The sequence below is a fragment of the Phymastichus coffea genome, unplaced genomic scaffold (assembly GCF_024137745.1).
Source record: "Phymastichus coffea isolate CEN01 unplaced genomic scaffold, Cenicafe_Pcof_1.1 PCOF00168, whole genome shotgun sequence".
In the NCBI taxonomy this organism is placed as follows: domain Eukaryota; kingdom Metazoa; phylum Arthropoda; class Insecta; order Hymenoptera; family Eulophidae; genus Phymastichus; species Phymastichus coffea.
In genome coordinates, this window is record NW_026706979.1 from 241598 (window position 1) to 261281 (window position 19684).

A 19684-nucleotide genomic window follows, 5' to 3' on the forward strand; every position below is an offset into this window, starting at 1 on the left:
AGGTTTTGTATTATTCAAATTGTATATATCGTGAATATAAATAATTCAGACGTTTAACAACGTATTGCCTTTTTTCTATCTCAGGAGAGGAAACCTCCAAGTGTAGGGTTGACTCGGGGGTCGATTGACCAAAACTCCATTTCTTTAGTTATCAACTTTAAAGATATAAGCCAGTAATAATATGTGTATAAACAGATCAGTATTAAATATTGTAAAAGTGACAAGTTTGCTAAATAACGGCAGAAAACCCAGTAAGAGGCCACCTACTTACTTGAAATGAACTATTAATTTGAATTGCACCGTCAATTTTATTTTTATTGGCTACCGTTAGATAACCTATTGCTGCAATTTACATGCCTATATAATAAACTTACCATCTTTAAAATATTTAATACCTTTTTTTACAAGTATAGTTCAGCAGTAATTAGATCATATTAAGATGAAAACTTGATCTATCTAATCAACAACCTAACACTACCCACACTTTCATCATCATAGATACTTTTTTGAATATTTACCCACCTAGGATAAAAAAATACAAGCGTAATCGAACATCGGAATTATATATATTCAAGATATATATAGACTGCAAAAAATTTTACTGAAAAAATCGTTTTTAAAACGTTTTACAAACTCTGGAACTCGTGAAATTAAAATAATGGATAGACTTATCCAACATTTTAAAAACATTCAAAAAACGCTTTTTTTTTACCAAAATGAGAAAGCATTTTGAAGTTTTCCGAAAAGTATTTTGAAAACGTTTGTGTTATTCGGGTACGACGCGCGCGAGGCGAAATTTTGTCATTCGCGTCGCACGCGAAGAAGAGAAAAGTGAACGAAGCTCTATTGTCTATCGCCCCTTTTGTCATTGTAAATCAGTCATCATCGAGGGCGATAGAAGCCAAGGTAATCGACTAAGCGTAATGCAGAAAAGAAAGCTAGGTAAGTACGGAAGCATCGCTTTTTTACCGATACTGTCGTGGCCGTGCACGAGTTGGCGCGTTTGCGCGCGAACGCTGTGCCTTCCCACTTGCGCTTGAACTGCGCTATCACCTGTGAAAGTACACGTAAAGTAAGTTACTATCGAGCGACGAACAAGACAAGGGAAGCTGTCAATATGGAAAAATATTCTCACCTCGCCGTTGCAGAAGCAGAAAAGTATAGCCACGCAGAGTCCCTGAACAAACAAAAAGCGTTAGTTAACGTAGCTCAACATGTTTTTCTTTACAGCATCGTAAAAAAAACGAGAACTAATTTGGATTCCCTTGGACATACAGACACCTTTGGGGTTGGACTAAGTATAAGTGAAGAAAATTAACGAAAAGATAAAAGGTTCGTCGAGCAAATATTTTCACGGCTCATCGATGATATACACGAACGAATTTATGTAGATTGTCGAAGTGAATCGCATTAATCCTTGGGGAACTTGCAGCGCTTCGTTAACATAGCCGATAATGTGCTTGGATGGAGAAAGTTTTGGCCCCAATATGTCAGAAGTTGTATATGTATATATTTGTGTGATGACTTACTTGGAAGGACGCCGTTATGGCTGATATCACACCGTAAGCATACTCCCACGAGTGTCCTTTCTCCGGTCGGAACGGAATAACCAAGTAGTGAAGACCCAGCAGGGGTACCAACAGTAATGTCGCTCTGTACACACACATACAATACAAATTATTAATGTTTGTTTTCAGTTGACTCCGTGCAATATGTCAATTTTATTGACGATCACAGTTGCGACTGTAGATGTGCAAAGTTACTGCAATTATTATGTCACATTTTGAAGTTCAACTAGTTTACTTTCGAAATAACGCTTTTGTAGTGGAAAGCTTCGGCTGTGCATGTACATAAATTGATTATATAGATAAGTGTTAATAAGAAAAAATAGTTAAGACTTTCACGGAAAATAAATGATTAGTAACGTGGGCTAACTTAACCCCTTACTTAACCAAAGAATCAACTCGTACGCTCGCAAAGAAAATATTTTCCTTTTTTTTTACCTTAACAATCGCAGCAATCCACTCATAAAAAGTCTGCAAGCTTCCGCAGCGCAAGATGCGTGCAAGTTTGACGCAAAAATGAGTTTTTTTTTCTTGTAACTTACCGGAAAGCCTGCAGTATATATGTCGAGGGCGCTTGCGATCCAACAGCTGGTCCAGCTCTCAACTTTGTAAGTAAAACCCGCACAATGTTGCAGAGGAATAGCAAGTTGAGTAGCGTTGATACGCATACTGGATAGATAAGTACGATCATGTAGTTGCCTTCGTTGATCCAACATCTGCGTGCACGGTAAAGAATTTTTTTTTTAAATTTATTTCGCTTTTTTTAACGGGCGGAAAACGTTGTTTGACCAGCGGGATTTATCAGCAAAAGCGTTGCTGCTGCTCGCTATATAAACGTTATGATTTCCTATCCCTTTGTTTTACGCAACGGCATAAATAAAGCCATTTCTGAGCGCATTCGTGGTTCTCAGTTTTATTGACCGATTGCTCAATCTCTATCTGGGCGCTTGGCTTGGCAACACGTAAAAGTCCTTGTTATCGTTCTGCTAGACGATGTTTAGTATTTGTCCTTTGACGCGCGGCAGCGCGAACGATTTGCCGCAATCAATCGGTTTACCAATTGGCGAGGTCGCGCTTACGAAACAGTGAAAAATAAATCTAATTAGCAGCGCGACCGAAAAACCAATAGTCCCCGTCGTGCTCATTAAGCTCGTTCAAGAACTATTTCCCTTTTTTTCATCGAAGCACGCGAGCGCACGCTTCGGACACGTCGGGTTACAGCGACCAGATTCGATTACTCGCTTCGACCGCCTCCATTAAAGGCGACCTTAGGTGCGTAGTGGTGTGTAGAACGCATGGCTCTAGGCTGCGCGTGCATAGGTTAGGCCGCGGTGAGTGCATAATTCGATTTGTCGGCTTCTCAGTTTTAATATGCGCGACCGCCTGTTTTTCCGTTCCGCACACAATGCGCGCGATAATGGCTTTACGTTTTCTTCCGTCGGTCAACTGAGTTGATTGACTTTGTCTCCGAGCGAATTGCCTTTCAAAGGGCGTCGGCGCCGGCACGAGGAAGGCTCTCTCCTCTCTTTCGTAAATATTGAATCAATCTAATTTCTCGACTGCCGCGGCACACGCTTGCGGCTCTGCCGAAAGAGTAGCGAGCCGCCTATATATATAAATACGCACACGCGTGTTCGTTGTCTTTGCAGCGCGATCGTTCGCGAAAATATTTATTACCGACTATATGATTTACGGACATCGTTCTTATCTGCTTCGGACTGGTGTATTTTTCGCTCATCTCTTAAGCTCATCATTTGCGTGCAGTACTCGTACGGCCATAAAAAGGAAAGTATATTCCGTCCATATAACGAAACCATCAAAGCAATCGTAACACAGCGACGAAAGACGCATATGTATACTGACTGTAGCAAGTCGATGGGGTCGTCACTGGTTGCCCTGAGCGAAGCGTAGACGGTGACAATGACTGCGGGTATAGACCATCCAAGGGCCATTAGCCAAGTGACCAATTTTATTTCGCTTGTGAAGGCGCTGACGAGGAGTGTGTGCAGATAGAAGCCTTCGCACAGCATCCACGCGTAATTCGTCAATAGGAAGTAGTGTAGTATCACATGTAGAAAACGGCAGCCAAACTGCAACGTTATTCTTTTGCATTACTGTCCTTTGATAATTTTCATAATCGATGAGACTTTTTTTCTTTTATTGTCCAGTAAATCGTCAATATTTCAGACAGTATAAATAACGAATTTTTTTTTCTCAAACTCGGCAACTTCTGAACATTTTTAATGGCGTTTAATAAATCATTCTGAGTATAAGTACTCACTCTCTTAAGAACTCTAATTATAAAGTGCCCTTACGAAGCTCCATTGTAAAAGATAATGAAAAATGAATCTCGACATTCCAAGGTGTACACAGACAACGCTTCTGCAAACTTACACCGTTGTGCAGGAGTAGCTGAGCGTTGGCAACGACAGACCCGTACCAAAGGAGCCAAAGCGCATTGTTGGCGGCGAACGATGCGAACAGATTCATGTGCAGCGTGATTCTCGCGCATCTCAGCGATCTGCAAAATGCGCACACACTGCATTATACATACGCGCACGCATCGATATAGTCAGCTGTTGCGCATTGTGTCGTTGCATGAATATGGATCAAGCATTTCTACGCCGGAAATTCAATGTCGGCGATGTTGTGATCGATGGAATTGATGTATTGAACGATGCGCAACGACGGCTATTCGACTGGCAAAGTTCGTAGTTTTCTACCACGGAAAAGTCATCTTTTTGAGAATAATCTTTGAAAGAGCATAGCCGACGAGTGTGTCTGCCTGTGTGAACTCTCTTTAAACCGTATTACGGAGTTTTATCACGAAAGGATTTTTATTATGATTGCTTCATCTCGGGATAAAAGACGTCCTATTAGCTTCAAAGTATGTTGATAAAAGCTAAAATTTTTGTGAGTAGTTTCAATGTTTTATTAATGCGAGCGCATTCGAACAAAGTTACGAGTTTGCGTACACGCGTCGAAAGAGGTATACAACAATCATACTACTGCATTGTGAAAAGTTTATGACAATGCACACGAGCTTAAGCATATCCCTGTGACGTGAAAAAATGCTACCAAGTTTTACGCACGAATAAAGATTCCGCAAACGCGACGTATCAGGAGATCGAAGGGTGGGGATCGCTTAAATTTTTCCTACTTGCAAAGAATAATATGAGTGCTTGCGAAGCACGAAGTTAAATAAAATTATTCAAGCGAGCTGATTCTTAATGGAGATTACGGCTTCTCTGCGAGATTAATTCATTACTTGACTTACCGGAAGTATGTGAGGATTCCCAGAGATATAAGCAGTGCCACCAGCGATATCGTGTAGCCAGTCTCATAAAGATAGTTCAGCTGCTGCTGCCACTACAATTTTATAATTTAATATTTTTAATTTCTTTTTGTTATTATCATTTCAACCTGATTTTGCGGTTAAGAAAATAACTTATTTCATAAATAAAATAAATAGAATAAGTTATTTTGGTAACCAACTCGAATAATTTCATTTTCATTTGTACAATACACAAAATATTTGTTATTGTTTATATATTGAATTAAAATTATACGTACAAAGGCTATAATTTATCATAGATATATAACAATACATACTCTGAAATCGTATAATGGAAATCATAACCCAGAAGCGATGGCAAACAATGAGCGCGAGAGATAAACGATATGAAATAAAAGAATTACCGCTTATCAGGGCATTCAACTGGAATAATTATGCTTAGCGCTAAGCGCAAAGAAGTAAAAAAGTTAGCCTCGCGAGTCAGCGAACGCTCGTCGAGCGAGATAAGTCCCAAAGGCGGAAGTTCGTTCAATGTGCCGAGTACGGCATATCGGACTCGCCGACGACGACGACGACGACGACGACGACGGTGATAGTGGTCGCGATCGTGCTATTAACCCGATGAATAATTCCGCGAGACTTGTTTTGAGCGTCGCGACTGGCATGATCGATGTTTCGTGCTCACGGAAACTTCGACAAGAGACGTATTTCTCGACGCGCGTCTCGCGAGCTGATTAGCAGTGCCAAAAGGCGAGCTCGTTTGCTCAGAGATAGAGAGAGAGAGAGAGAGAGAGAAAGAGAGAGAGAGATCGATCGATCGCCGTGTTTGCCTTCCCGCGAAAGAAACAGAGCCCATTAATCACGTTCATTTAATTTTATGCTAATTTTTACCCCATGTTATCGCTGCTATCACGCTCGATATCATCAAAACTCGCGTGATTAATCGGCATTGTTTGATCGCGAGTAAGGGTTATATATGAGCCTTGACGCTTGGTAATCTGTTATTCATAGCAGTTTATGATCAAATTTAGTTGGTACTCAGTGATTATAGATCGCGATATTTATTCAAATTAATGTTTCTTTACCTTTTCGAGCTGCTCAAGAGGTGATCGATTTGAGGCATATGGCGACAGATAGGACGGAACAATATCAAAATATCAATTTTCAAAGCAGCGAATGTCGAGGAATATATTCGAAGCGCGTGTTATAAGTTTTCGCGAGCCAATTTTTCTTGGTTTCTTTTATCGACATTTTATCAATAAACCATGACACGTTACACCATCAAATATTAACAGTCACCTTTATAATAAATTCACAACATAGAAACATCGGCAGTCCCCGTTGAAATTAGATTTTTTTTAATTTTGCTCCCTTAGAATTTCATCATGTCTCTTTCATTTACCTTGCTGTCATAAAATCGGGTCGTCCATATAATATTTACATAAAACAATTGACACTTCTTCCCTTCGTGATTACATGTAATAACAGCCTCTCCCTTTTCACTCTGACTCTGTTTATACTCAGGTGTACAGGGTGAGAATTCGAGAGTGAGGCAAGTGATGCTATTATTGTCTCATCTCATTATTTTTTCTCGGGCATGAAAAGCAAAACTAAGTGCAACGTAAAAAATACACAGAGAATACTGTTTCGCTTTCATTGTGAGGAATTTTCTCAGCTAGAGTCCAACAGGGAATGAATATTTTATGCTTCATGTGTATAGTTACACTCGAGGGACTATAAAGTCGAGGCAATCGTAAAAAAAAGAAGAGTTTCTATAAAGATGTTTTTTCAAGGAATTATGTAGAGAGTCCGAACAAGCTCTGCAGCACAGATAAAATGCAAAAATGTGCCTGTATGCAAGTCCAACCGTTACCTTTCGCATTATGTATACAGATATTTCTTTGATTTGCAAAATTAAAAAAAAATGTAAATTTCACCGGAGAAAAGGAAAAGCCAGCAGCTTCTCCTTTTTACATATGATCTTCCGAAAATTGCATGGTAATCTTCGCGATGCTATTCTCGGGGAGCAATGCAATTTTCTCGCCTAGCCCTGAATATCTCAATAATTCAAGGCGTGATTTTTTCGTTCCTCTCGCGCACTGGAGAATTAGAACGTCTGAGCACGTCGATTCCTTCTCGACGCCGTACGGCACAGTAGAGAGGAAGACAGCAGATAGCGAAAACAAAGCCTGGAGACGGGTAAAGGAACTGAAAACGAGCCGAGGACAATCAGAGACGCAAAAGAAAAAATAGCGCTGCCATCGCGCAGCTTGCAAGTGAATGCCACCAGGGCTTACTCTCTTCCTGCCACTTTTGAGAAGATCTGCTGTCGAGACTGATTCTTCTAGTGTAGTCCAAGATGCAAATAGCGTTTGGATTTTCTTCAGCAGTTTGAAAGTTCGTAGACTGGTAGCGACTATTTTTTTTCGCGAAGAACGCACGGTGTTAGTGGATTTATGAATCCAAAATCATGGCTCTGGACATGGAATAGAAGAAAAAAGATAAGTCAAATCTCCCAAAACGTACGAAATCCAGTTAACAACACATGAAAATATATATATATATATATATATATAGGCGTGGTGAATCCCCACGCGAATAACGGGGCATTTAATTTCCGGTGTGACCTGTTATCGCGATCATCGGAGTCGAGTGCACTAACACTACTACACCATTTATTATTCTCCCTCTTGTTTGTGCGTGTAGCCATGCACATCCCACCTCTCTCTGGCCCTTTCTCCTTAATTGAGTTAACGTGTCGATGTCGCGCGAGATGTTACCTTCCGTGTACGAGCTTGCTCTCACGCGCGATGTCAGATCCTGGAAAGTGAAATTAGTAGTTTAAATTTTTTTACGTCAAATAGCGTTACGGTAGCTTTCAATTTTCTCTTTCTTTGATGGGAAAACTCATTCGAATTCACCACGTATTGTAATATTCTTTATCGTTTTTAGGTCAATGTAGACTAATTATACCAGCGACAAAAATACAACGATATTACAAATTTTTTTTCGCGTTAAAAAATGAAAATGTAATAACTTAACAAAAATAAAACTTGTCCATATGACATAAAGTTTTTTTATTCGATATACTTCAAACGCACGATTTTTCGGTATTTTTCATTCCGCGCGGCAGCATAAAATAGCAGAATAAAAGATGACAACAGAATTGCAAGTCCATAAACAAGAGAAGATGCTCACTAGTTCGCTCATAAAGTGCATGAAAGCGCTCCTGAAAAATGCTCTCGTGGACTCTATCATGCATTCCCGCAAAAGCTCTCGTGTACGCAAGGTATACACTTTGTGTGCTTGTGCGTAACGCGCACACTGTTTTTGTTTTATTTTTTTTTTTACATTGGTATACAAAATTTAAAATATTCCACGAGTTTCAAGTAGACTCTGACTATACAATTTGTGAATTATCCCTAGAATGACGGATGGAGATTTTTTTGCAGTTAAATGACGTTTGAAAAGACTTGATTCATCGACAACATTCGACAAAAGTTGAACAAGAAGAATCTATTATACTACCGAGAATGGATCGAATGTGCGAGTTGCGATGATTTAAAGCGATCTCTTACATTTTTTGACAAGTACAAATTAACTTCGCGTTATGTGCCTGTTCGATATTTTTTGTGTGAATCGGAGATTATATTGCTATCGAATATTTTGTGATTAAAAAAAATTTAGATTTTAGCTATGACTGGTATTGACGTGAATGTATGTGGATTTATCTATCCGAATATATATACATCAATATCTGTCATAATTCATATCAAAATTTGTTTAGTCATTGACACAGTAAATCTCGAAATCATTCTATCATAAAGTCTGTAATTGCATGGTGAAGGTATTTTATAACGTTTGAACCGAACAATCAATTCCAACTATCGAAATACCGTGTATGAACAGCTTTCGTTTTTCTGCGGTATATCAAAGACGATTGAATCGCTAAGAAATATTCAGCCTTCGTCTCGCAAAACTGTTATTAAATTTTCATATTTTGTTGCATCCTAAAATTCGTAATATAATTTTTGTTTTCCTTCAAAAAAATTATTTATCTATATAAAAAGAAGATCATAATTTTAATTACAAGTTTTTAAAAGCCTGATCGGGCATAGAACGTCAGTGATGCATACTGAATGTTATAGCTACTTCATGCCTACTAGCATGCATGAAGCGATCGCGACACTTGATAACGATATATACGGAGTTACGTATAGGAGGGAGTCATTAATACAACCGACTCGTGATTATGCATCAACAGAGCGCCAAGTTGAGACTGCGTAAGCTTGCACTTAATATAATTTCATATAATGTGATCGCTGAATTTAATCAACATATTCTCTCAACGTAGATATTTAGAATATCTAACAAATATTATGATAAATATGAAATTAAAAAATGTCATACAATCGAAAATTTCATAAATAAAACAAAATGTGTTTTCACAAAATTAAAATTCTTTAAAAAGAATCTGTTATTGCCAAATTAATCTTAGTTTCAAATCAATGGCAGAATATTGTTGAATATTATTGTACTTACAATGAGATCATCAAGATTGACGCATGTTGTGTAATTACTCCATATTTTATGCGTTTCAGGATGCGTAAACCATGTGCCATTGTGTTGACATTCTTTGTGCGCCTTCACTGCAACATGCACCAAAAAGGAAACATTATTTATTGATACTCCACCTGAAGCTCGTTTGCAGTAATTACAGTAAGTGCAGCAGTAAATAAAATTCTTTATCTGGCTCCATTTGGTATACATTACAAGTCAATCACGACAATTTAGTTGAGATAGCTTATCAACACGAGCTTATGTCACCGATGACAAAGCCGAGCTCTGTTAATTGTTGACTAACAGTCAACAGCTTGAATGATATCTCAACTGCCGCAAGAACTATTTAATCTTTCTGATCTGCGATAGCCCTAAACGCGTTAAATTGTACTACATGACTTAACGTATCTTGAGCTCTGGACAGCTCATCGATTTAATACCGTCAAGCTCGTAAACATTTCGCTATTTCATTCAAATGAACAAAACTAATTTTTAATAAAAATAATTATTGTGTAAAGTGCACTATCTATCAATTCAATGGACAAAAAAGTCGTGGAGCATCTAACTGCAAGCAATTAAACACGCAATCGTACACAAGCTCAGGTCCCAATTTACAAATCAGACGTCAAGTTATTCGACTTCATTTTGCTTCTCTTAAATTCGTCGCGGGGTAGCGTTTCGGCTGAAAGCCTTGTAAAAACAACCAACTTTTCCCGTTCTATCTCTCCCACTCGGTTGTGCGATGACTTTATACTTGGATGTCTTGACGATAATCGCTGGTCCGGCTACAATTCCCCCTTACCTTTAAAAGGCATTAGGTGGCTGTAAACTGAGGATAAAAGCGACGAAATAACAATAAAGAGATATTACCGAAAAGCTTCCTTGCACGTGAATTCAGTTTTTCAAAGCATTTACGAGAATGTTCCATTTTCATGATTTGCGGTATACGGAAATGCGTCGGGTTTTCGCTTTACGTTGGTTTTCGAGATGAAACAGTGGATCTCGAAAATTCATCACAACGTAAAATTTGCGACGAATTTCCGTGTCGGTAAAGAATTAAAAAACGCAATTCTCTTTTTAATTACGAAAAAACACTGAGATACCTTCAACACATTGAAAACAATTTTTCATTATAAAGACCCTCGAGAGCAGATTAAAAAACTTGGCACTCTTTCCGAACGAAAACAGTTCGAGTAATTGGAATTCCTCACGTAAGTTATCAGCATTCGAAGTAAATCGTTGAGAATAACTATCTTCTGCCCTGCTATCAAGTAGCGAAAAGTTTTTTCAATCGACTGGCGCACGCTCTTTGGTAGTAACAGTCGGGCACGCGTCGAACACCGCAGCTACCGGGTGGCGCAATAATGCCGACAACATACGGAACTTCCATCTTCGCCCTGGCTCGCGCGGCTGCTACTTTAGTCTGTTCCTTGAAGGCAACTTCCCTCGCAATGCAAAACAGCTGCGTCCCCGCTGCAAACGGCTATTTCATTGGCGCCAGCAACTTTCCCTTTGGTGTCCGATGGACTTGACAAGTGAGAGAGAATAGCGGGGGGGGGGGGGCAGAACTTTTTCTTGCTTCATCATGTGTTTTTCCTACCCTCTAATCGACCTTGACGCATGTGCCGTGTGCTGACAGGACGTATCTTGCCGCAACGCAAACAATGAAATATGTATCGCAAAGATCGACAAGAATCCAACCTACTTTCAGAAGAATGAATGATATACAATATCACATCGTCGAGAGTAGTACCCGATAGCAACATAGCTTGCTTTTAGTTTTTCATTGCCATTGGAAATTGTAAATGCATCGAACAAGATTTTCTCGTTCTTCTATTTCCTTCAAACTCGATATCCACGTCCAACGCATAACACAAGCAACCAAGTTTATTTTTCCCGACCGGCCAACGACAAACATTCAAACGTATTGCCGGCAGTTATCATCAGGCATTTCATTAGTGACGCCTGATATATATTAGACCGATGAGCGTCTAGTAAAAGCACGCGAGCGGGGGTAGCAGTGTTCCTTGAGGACATCCAAATACATAGACAATCCTAAACGAGTGGGTGACTCGTTAATGCGTAAATCTATGGGTTCGTTCCGAATTAAAGGGAGACGAGAAAGGGCAAATGGAGGAGGGTAGTAATGATTTTGCTTAAATAAAATAATTGGACAAAAATAGGTTTGTTGAAGGTGAATTGAAAGCCTATTTAGCCCTCCCTCTGTGGCTAAATAGGCTTTCGTCTGTGTTATTTACGATCGAAAACACAATATCGCGTTCAATTGTAAATAACTGTTACAATCTGTCAATACGTGGGGTGGGATACGGGTTTTATCAAGCAAAGCAATCTTGAAAAGTTTTTAGAACTTAATTGAATACCATTCCACTACGAATTCCAGCTTCCGCTATGAATAAAAATAAAAGTTCATCCAATCACTCTTCTTTTAAAATAAGTGTATTTAAAATAAGAAAGAGAGACAGACTGACAGGCAGACAGACGAGAAGAGAGCATTGAACCAATTAAAATCAATACGTGAAGTGAAGCGTGTGATAATTAATTGGTTGCTCGCGATAGTAATTTAATTAATAAGAAATCAGAGAAATAAAAAGGGAATTCACGGGCCGCAGTGGCATAATTCGCGAGAGCAGGTAACAATCAATCTTGGCTGAAGCTTGTACTCGACGCGGAGCCACCCTCGTGTACAATTAATCCCACTTCGATCCCACTTTTTCATGCCTTCGCGTTTTCCGTGCCATTAGTCTTCCAGTGGATTTTTTTATTTATCTTTTCGCTTTCCAATGCGGAATTTTTCTTTCGTCGAGGAAAAGAAAAACAGATAGACACAAACTGCTCCAAGTGACATTTTCGTTTTTATGTGGCGGATATTGCTTGCCTTTGTATTTTGATGCGAAGGCGTTTTTTTAGCATATTTCGATGGCTTAGTTGATCAATTTTTCTATTGCATAAATTGCATTACAAAGATACAATGTTGAATTGCTTAATTTATATGAATCAATTTGATGCACAAAGAAATATTCAATAATTTTCTAATAAATGTTCATTTACATAGAGTGATCATCTTGAGTGGTAATATGCATATATTAGACAGCAATAAACTTGCTCTACGGTTGAACGCAACGCGAATATTTAAATCTCGATGCGAGGTAATTACACGGAGTACATCTGTAGCCCTTATCCGAAAATCTGTCATGCTCGCAATTATCGGATCGAACTTGATCCAGTGATATGCTATACTACATGCAACAATTGAAACTTTGTCGCGAGAAGTTTACGGTTACATAGACGCTGAAATGTGGATTCTAAGTACGCTCTTAGAGATAGAATACTTGCTCTTCGTTGTGACGTAAGTACTTCGATAACAAATAATTATAAACACTTCAGCCCATCGTATATAACGTGAATCTAAGCTGCTACTTGTCATTCGGCTGATTTATTTAATCTTACAGATTTAGATTCTTTTTTTGTCCTAATGCTATCAACTCGTATCATTTGTCTTGATCAGCTCTCTTCACTTTCACCAATTCCCTCGAGATTGAATCTGATATTCTGTATGCAAATCATCGCTTTGATTAAAAATTAATTTCTCCTGATGACGCATACTTTTCATTTATTCACGAGTGAATTCATGTAACGTGTGAATTTTTATCGCGGCATAATTTTTATCGCATTTTTCACACATGCGACCTACATTTTTTTGTAACGCCTACGAATAAATCAGTGAAGTGGAACATTTCAAAAATTGATATTAGTAGCCCAATTTTCTTTTAAATATATAATTATGCTTAAATTATCATATCATGTAATGAATTATTAGCTATAAAAAAACTGGAAAATCACGACTGGTTCAGAAAAATGATAAGATATAACAATACGTTTGTTTTGTGGGCATGAAATTCACAAAAATCACTCTTCATATAGTTAGAAATGTAGTCACTCATTTCCATCCACATTTGACGTCTCAATATGCGTGGAGGGCAGAGCTGGCAGCATGAAAGCCCCAAGAAGAGATCCCTCAGAGTTTCGATAATGGATATGTAAGCGAGGACTTTTTTCTCTTTCCTCTCCCTTTTTTTCCGAAAAAGCGCATTCTTGAATTTAATGGCCCGTATCGGCTATTATGCGTGCGAGTATCGAATCGTCCGCATAAATAGGCCATTGATGTATCGTCGTTTCAGCAGACGCGACGTCTCGACGTCGATCTTGTCACCATGACAAGGTCGCGATGAGTTTTAGTATGGCGAGCTTACTCAAATATTTACCAGCATTAAGACTTCCTCTTTTATGGGGGCGAAATATCGATTTTCATTTTTATCGCATTTTAATGTCGGCTCGTTCTTCTTTGCATTTTTATTTTAGTCGTGCAAATCGCGGGTATACAATAACGATGACTACTGATAAATTAATCAGAAGTAAAAATGATTCGCTTTACTACTCGACTATAAGATCCTTTAAAGATTTCGTGGTAGCTCCATTGGATTTGGCTCACTTTGATCAATGAACTACATACGAGTTTTTAAATCTCCTACCAATCTTATTTCATTTGAAAGTTGCGCTTTAGCGATCCCTCTCTTTTTCCCTCTCTCTGTATGTCTATCTCTAACTCTCTTTCTCTCTCTCTCTCTCTCTCTCTTTCGACCGAGTAAGAATATTGCATTGAAATCGATATCACATCGCATATTATACGATTGCATGCTAAAAATCTATGACCTTCCATTGCATTTCTCCTCGGAATAAAAATTCCTCAGTAAAGAATCTCATTTGGCATTCGAAACAAATTGAGACTTAAAAAATTTTGAATATTCAGAGAGGCTGTAGCATAGGGCATCCATACCAGGCAAGAAGGAAAAAAAGAGACGAGCTATCGTTCTTCTAAAATGCTCGCAAAGAAAGATGCCATGACCGCAGGCGTTTGAACGTGAGCGAGAGATGGTTGTGGAAATGACGGCCACGTATACGTGATATTGCCGCCGCCGGGAACGCAGTAGTCCATTGAGCGGAGGGAAAACGATGATTGTTTTTCTCTCGATGCATATATTGCAATGAACTTCTCTCGCGCGCTATTGCCATCGGCATTTCAAAGGCTTGCCCTTCACAATGGAATCTGTTTTTTTTACTTTACTTTTTCAATGAGTTCGACTGATTTCTTCAAAATGAATATCGTCACGTAAAATTGAATGGCAGGTGAAATACATGCTACTGTTTAATTTCATACGATTTGCTTTTTAATTTATAATTTTACTAATAGAAATAAAGAATTCTTGATTTCCTTAAGAATTAATTGAAAATAATGCTGACTTTATTTATAAACATAAGTAATTTTTTATTTAAATTTAATTAAATATTCATCTCGTACATTTTCTTTCGTTTTAAATACTAAAGAATTCTCGATATTTTAGTACGAAGTTTAAATTGATTTTGCGTTGAAATTATTTGGCAGCATGGAACACATACATTCAATCTCGTATCTGTTCTTGTGTAACCAAACATAGTTCTCGTGATTTATTTTTACGGAAGCGGTGCAAACTAGCTCACACGCCTGTATTTTTCAGACTCCGCCTATAAATCAAACGATAAATAAGACTGCAAAACTACAAAGTTGCAAAGACAAGTCAATCAAATTTCTATAGGTTGTCGCCTCACTTTACGCGATTGAAAATTTACTTTTTTTTATAGTCCGAAGCGGGTATGGATAAAAAGCTACATCACGAGCAGGTGAACAAAGTTAATAATATCAAAGAGAAAACCTATCTATTTAACTTTTTCCACTTCAAAATAATGAAAAAAAAAAATTCGTACAAATGAAAACTGCTAAATCGTTTTGACAACGCAACTCCCAGCGCAATTTAGTTAAAAAAGTTTCTTCCCTCCTACCAGTTTCAATATCAGCTCTCCTATCAAAATATAGCAAAATAAATAAATAAATAATAAAACCAAATAAAACTTTTCAGTGGCAATTTCGACGTTCGTATACCTAAACCGTGATGCTTAATCTGTCGAGCACGTTCGTATCTGGAATATCCCTAGCGACGATACGTGCGGATTATAACGAGTAAGGTTTCTCCTTCTCCGAGTTACGCTGTATCGACCTTTTATACTTTACGCGGAATAGAGTGTATCCATGCATATATCACGTGGTCGAGAAAAGAGTTAAGCGGTTTGTTCGTACATTTTCGTGGGAAAATAGGCGGACTATAGCTGGTAAGGAGCTTCCGAGATTACGCAAAGTAATCTCAAAAGCTTGCGTTGTTGCGCGCATTTGACTTTCCACCATCATTTACCCACTTAGAGTATTTGTAATGGTCCGGTCTAATCTGTTTATTTTTTTCGATTTTCACTGCGCAATAGCAACCCGCCACACATCCGAAATTGCTGAAAAGTGCTATCAAAACTAAGGCGCTATCTCACATATGCACTTAGATGTGTTAGGGCACTTGATCAAAATTATTACCATATAAGGAGCGTGACGTCACACCCATGTGACATCCGTTTTTTACTATACAAAATTTGTAATTTCAAGCTTTTTCAATAAATAAAAGCACTTTTTCAGTTAAATTTCATGCGATGATCTCGAATTTAAACTTGTTATAAGTATTAATTAAGTAATACTTAGCGAAATTTAATTTACAAGTATAAATAACAAACAATTTTGCAATAAACAAATGTAATATGGATTTGAATATTTCACAGTAAAACTGGCGTCTTAAGAAAAAGAAGCAAGAGTTTGACACGTTAATAACTGAGTTTTTAACAAAATTATCAATAAATAAAAAATTTATAAATTATTTAAACATTTAAAATTACGTTGCGAAATAGCGATCCAACTGTACATACTTGTAAAATTAGAAAAAACGATTGTTATCCGATTGTCGATTTTATATTTACAAAAGAAATAATTTGCGAACTTATTAATTAATTATTATTCAAATTATATTTGTCAAATTGATAATCTTGATTTGAAATAATGTTCCATGTATCATAAATAGTTTTTTGGTGAAATAAATCCGTATAATTTTATTGTAAATTTTGTCCTATTTATTTCATTAATTTTATTTATTTATAATTTCGTAAAGCGATTTTTCCTTAAGAACTGTTTTTCATGATAAAATTCAACGTTTTCAACTTAATGTTTTAAATCAGAAACTTGTCACTTCGCGCGCACAATTTCGCGGTAAAGCTTGTTTAAAGTTTGTGTAAATTTGCGAAAACAGCGTTGAAGGGGCAAGCCAGCGTAAAAAGGGGCCTTTTTTGTGAGTATAAATTCACTCGTCGTTGCAGCAAGGAAAATTCCAATCCGACCTAACCTTAGCACCGCGAGCACTGTACAAGTGAAATAAAGTTTCAGCCGTTTCCTGAGATCTTTTTTCATTATTCAGTGGTTGGCCTTGCTATATTCTCCTCTCCTACATGGTAGTCTAAGAGCTCAACTCGTAAGACTCTTTCTCTTATGAGAAAAAAGCAGCCTCAGGCTATTTCCTCTCACAATCATATTATTATAACCTAGAAATTCGGCTAAGTTTTTGTTGCGGCGCTGTTTGGCCTTTCCCGGGTAGACGCGATAATAATTAGCAGAGTTTCAAACGGCACATCGAAGTAGCGAACCGTATCGAATCAGACTATGTTCGTTGCTTGATAATTGAACTCTCTAGTTCTTTTCGATATACACTTAGTCTCTATCGCAAGCCACCGAGGATTGTTACCCTTGCAGCTTCGACTTTGAATAGTAAATTTTCGAAGGTTTTACTAGCGATTGTCGATGTTCGTGTAAGAACACCTCAATCAATACAAGTAAGCCATTTTACAACTATCATTGTGATTATTTCGATTATATTTTATGGTAAGTGAACCTCTTGCTTGCTCTCGGAAATTTAATTTGCAAATGTATATCTTAGAGTTCGAACTTAATTAATTATAACGTATACTTGTTTAAGCGTTACATGTTATTGCAAAAGTAGAATATAGATTTTTTTGCAAGGAACAATCTTTATCCGGAAAATCATTTCGAATTTTGTATAATGCGATAAATCCAAGGCTAGTATTTCAAGACTAATTTTAATAATAAACTCATCTACATAAATATGTCATTATAATTTTAAGACTCGGTATTGAGATTTTTCAAGCTAGCGTTAATAAATCAGATTTGAAAATACAATTTGAAAAACTCATGTAACTTGCAAATTATTGCATAATTAGACATTTTCTGCTAACGTGAATGTCGCATAAATCTGAAAAAAAAATCATTTCAGGTATTTCCAGTTGAGCGAAAGATGAAGTAAGAGCTAGTTTAATTGCTGGCACATATTCACGGTAAGATAACGACTGAGCCTCAACGAGTGCGATTCAGAAATTGTTGGTTTCCCGAGTGCGAGCCATAGCAGCTGTAGTATATACCAGCAGTACGTCGCAGTGCCTTCAAGGGCCACATGGAGAGACGCGTGGGGAGCTGAGCCTCTATTTCTAATCCGTTATACATCTTCGGCCATTGTCCAGAATATGACCTGAAAGCTCTCGTCTGACGTCGCAGGCAGCTAAGCTATTGTCTTCTGATGGGTTGTGCCGTGCAGATTGTTTTCTTTGTGCTTTTGGCAAGCTTGTATGTGGCTAGTCTTAAGCTGAGATTATAATCAGCACTTAATTGTTGCGCTAACGAGTTCTCAAGACGACACATCCGCGAGAAATCTGAAGAAGACACGGTAGATAATGGGATAAAACTCAAATAAGCGATGATCATGTTGTATGAAACCTCACGATAAACAGGTTTTTTTCCCAACCAATTATAAATATACCGAAGCGCTAGCTCTCGATATATTTGCATCATTTACGTTAAAACATGTCAGTTTAGATATTCAAGAGCCAACTGAACCACGTAATTTACTTATCACTATACGTCCAAAGCGCCAAGATAAAATATTTATCAAACTAAAAGAATATTTTTTAATTAATTATTCGTCTGTATAAATAATTTATAATAAGTGAAGTGGAATCAGGATATTTTACGCCTACTTATTCACGTCAATGAATTAAGAAAATTGAATATTGCAGTGGTGTCAATACACGAAGGATGAATAAAAAAATCGAATCGTATTGTTCTGCGATAACTAAGGATCAATATTTCGCGAATTGCAGCATATAAATACTGGGATAGAGAAGCAAGTCTATCACTTTAAAATAGTATAATCACATACCTTTTTCTTTTATATTAAACTATAATTAGGTGACTTGAAAAATCAAATATCCCCATACTAAAATCAAAAAGTCGATTTCAACAACAATTATATTTGACATTTCTATTATTATTATTACTCAAAAAATTATAAGTCATGACGATTCACCAAATCGTCATTTTTGTAATGTCAGCATTTTTTATAACTAAATCGCAAACTGCACCAGCGATTAATTTACCTAGACTTTTAGTGGTCTCTTATGATGGATTCAGGTACGTTTATTTATTTATTGCTCAAAACTTAATATAATAGTTGTAGATATATATATCTTGCAATGATAAATATTCAAGAATTAATTAGTCATTAATTAAATTTTTCCGTACATTGCAAAAAATATTTAGTAAACTGTTTATTAGGACAATTTTTTTATATTGACAACTACTAAATAAAATTTAACTGATAAGAACAATTTATTTGTAGATACGATTATTTTGACAGAAATGTTCCCTACTTGAAGCAATTAAAGACTACAGGTATTTATGTAGATTATATGATAAATGCCTTCACAACAAAAACATTCCCGAATCATTTTACTATGGCTACTGGACTGTACGTGGAAAATTATGGAGTTGTAGATAGTGAATATTATGATATCAATTCTGGAAAGAAAATAAAATATTCATATGAATTATTCCACTACAATAATAATATCATGCCAATATGGGTAAGATAGTCTCTATGTAACGTATTTTGACTAAACTTAAATTATTTAAAAATAATTATTTTTAATATTTTTATCAAATGTTGTAGACACTCAACGAAAAAGCTGGACACGGAAGACGAAGCGGTGTGGAGATGTGGGTTGGTGGCGATTTTGATTATGCTGGAATAAACGTCACATTTTCAACAGTAAGTATTGTTTTCTTCATTATTTTTTATTATAATTCGAAAATAGCTCGATCAATTATGCCTTGGCTAGACAGAGACTTTGAATGAGTCTCGCTGTGATTTTCTCCATCAAATAACTTACTTACACTATTTTTAATCGAAAATTAAATTTTTCCTGTTTTTCGCTTATT

The 19684-nt window shown here is 37.1% G+C and overlaps 1 protein-coding gene across 4 annotated transcripts in view; it reads right to left on the reverse strand.

Annotated features, from left to right (window-relative positions):
- LOC131673100 (calcitonin gene-related peptide type 1 receptor) overlaps positions 1 to 19684 on the reverse strand; it is a 123829-nt gene that overhangs the window by 1966 nt on the left and 102179 nt on the right. For all 4 annotated transcript variants that reach the window (XM_058950811.1, XM_058950812.1, XM_058950813.1 and 1 more), the window contains 8 exons: positions 9403 to 9509; positions 4843 to 4934; positions 3960 to 4086; positions 3429 to 3655; positions 2108 to 2281; positions 1530 to 1653; positions 1136 to 1177; positions 970 to 1053 (listed from right to left, as the gene is read on the reverse strand). In XM_058950811.1, coding sequence (XP_058806794.1) covers positions 970 to 1053; positions 1136 to 1177; positions 1530 to 1653; positions 2108 to 2281; positions 3429 to 3655; positions 3960 to 4086; positions 4843 to 4934; positions 9403 to 9509 — 977 coding nt within the window. The remainder of the gene's footprint in view (positions 1 to 969; positions 1054 to 1135; positions 1178 to 1529; positions 1654 to 2107; positions 2282 to 3428; positions 3656 to 3959; positions 4087 to 4842; positions 4935 to 9402; positions 9510 to 19684) is intronic.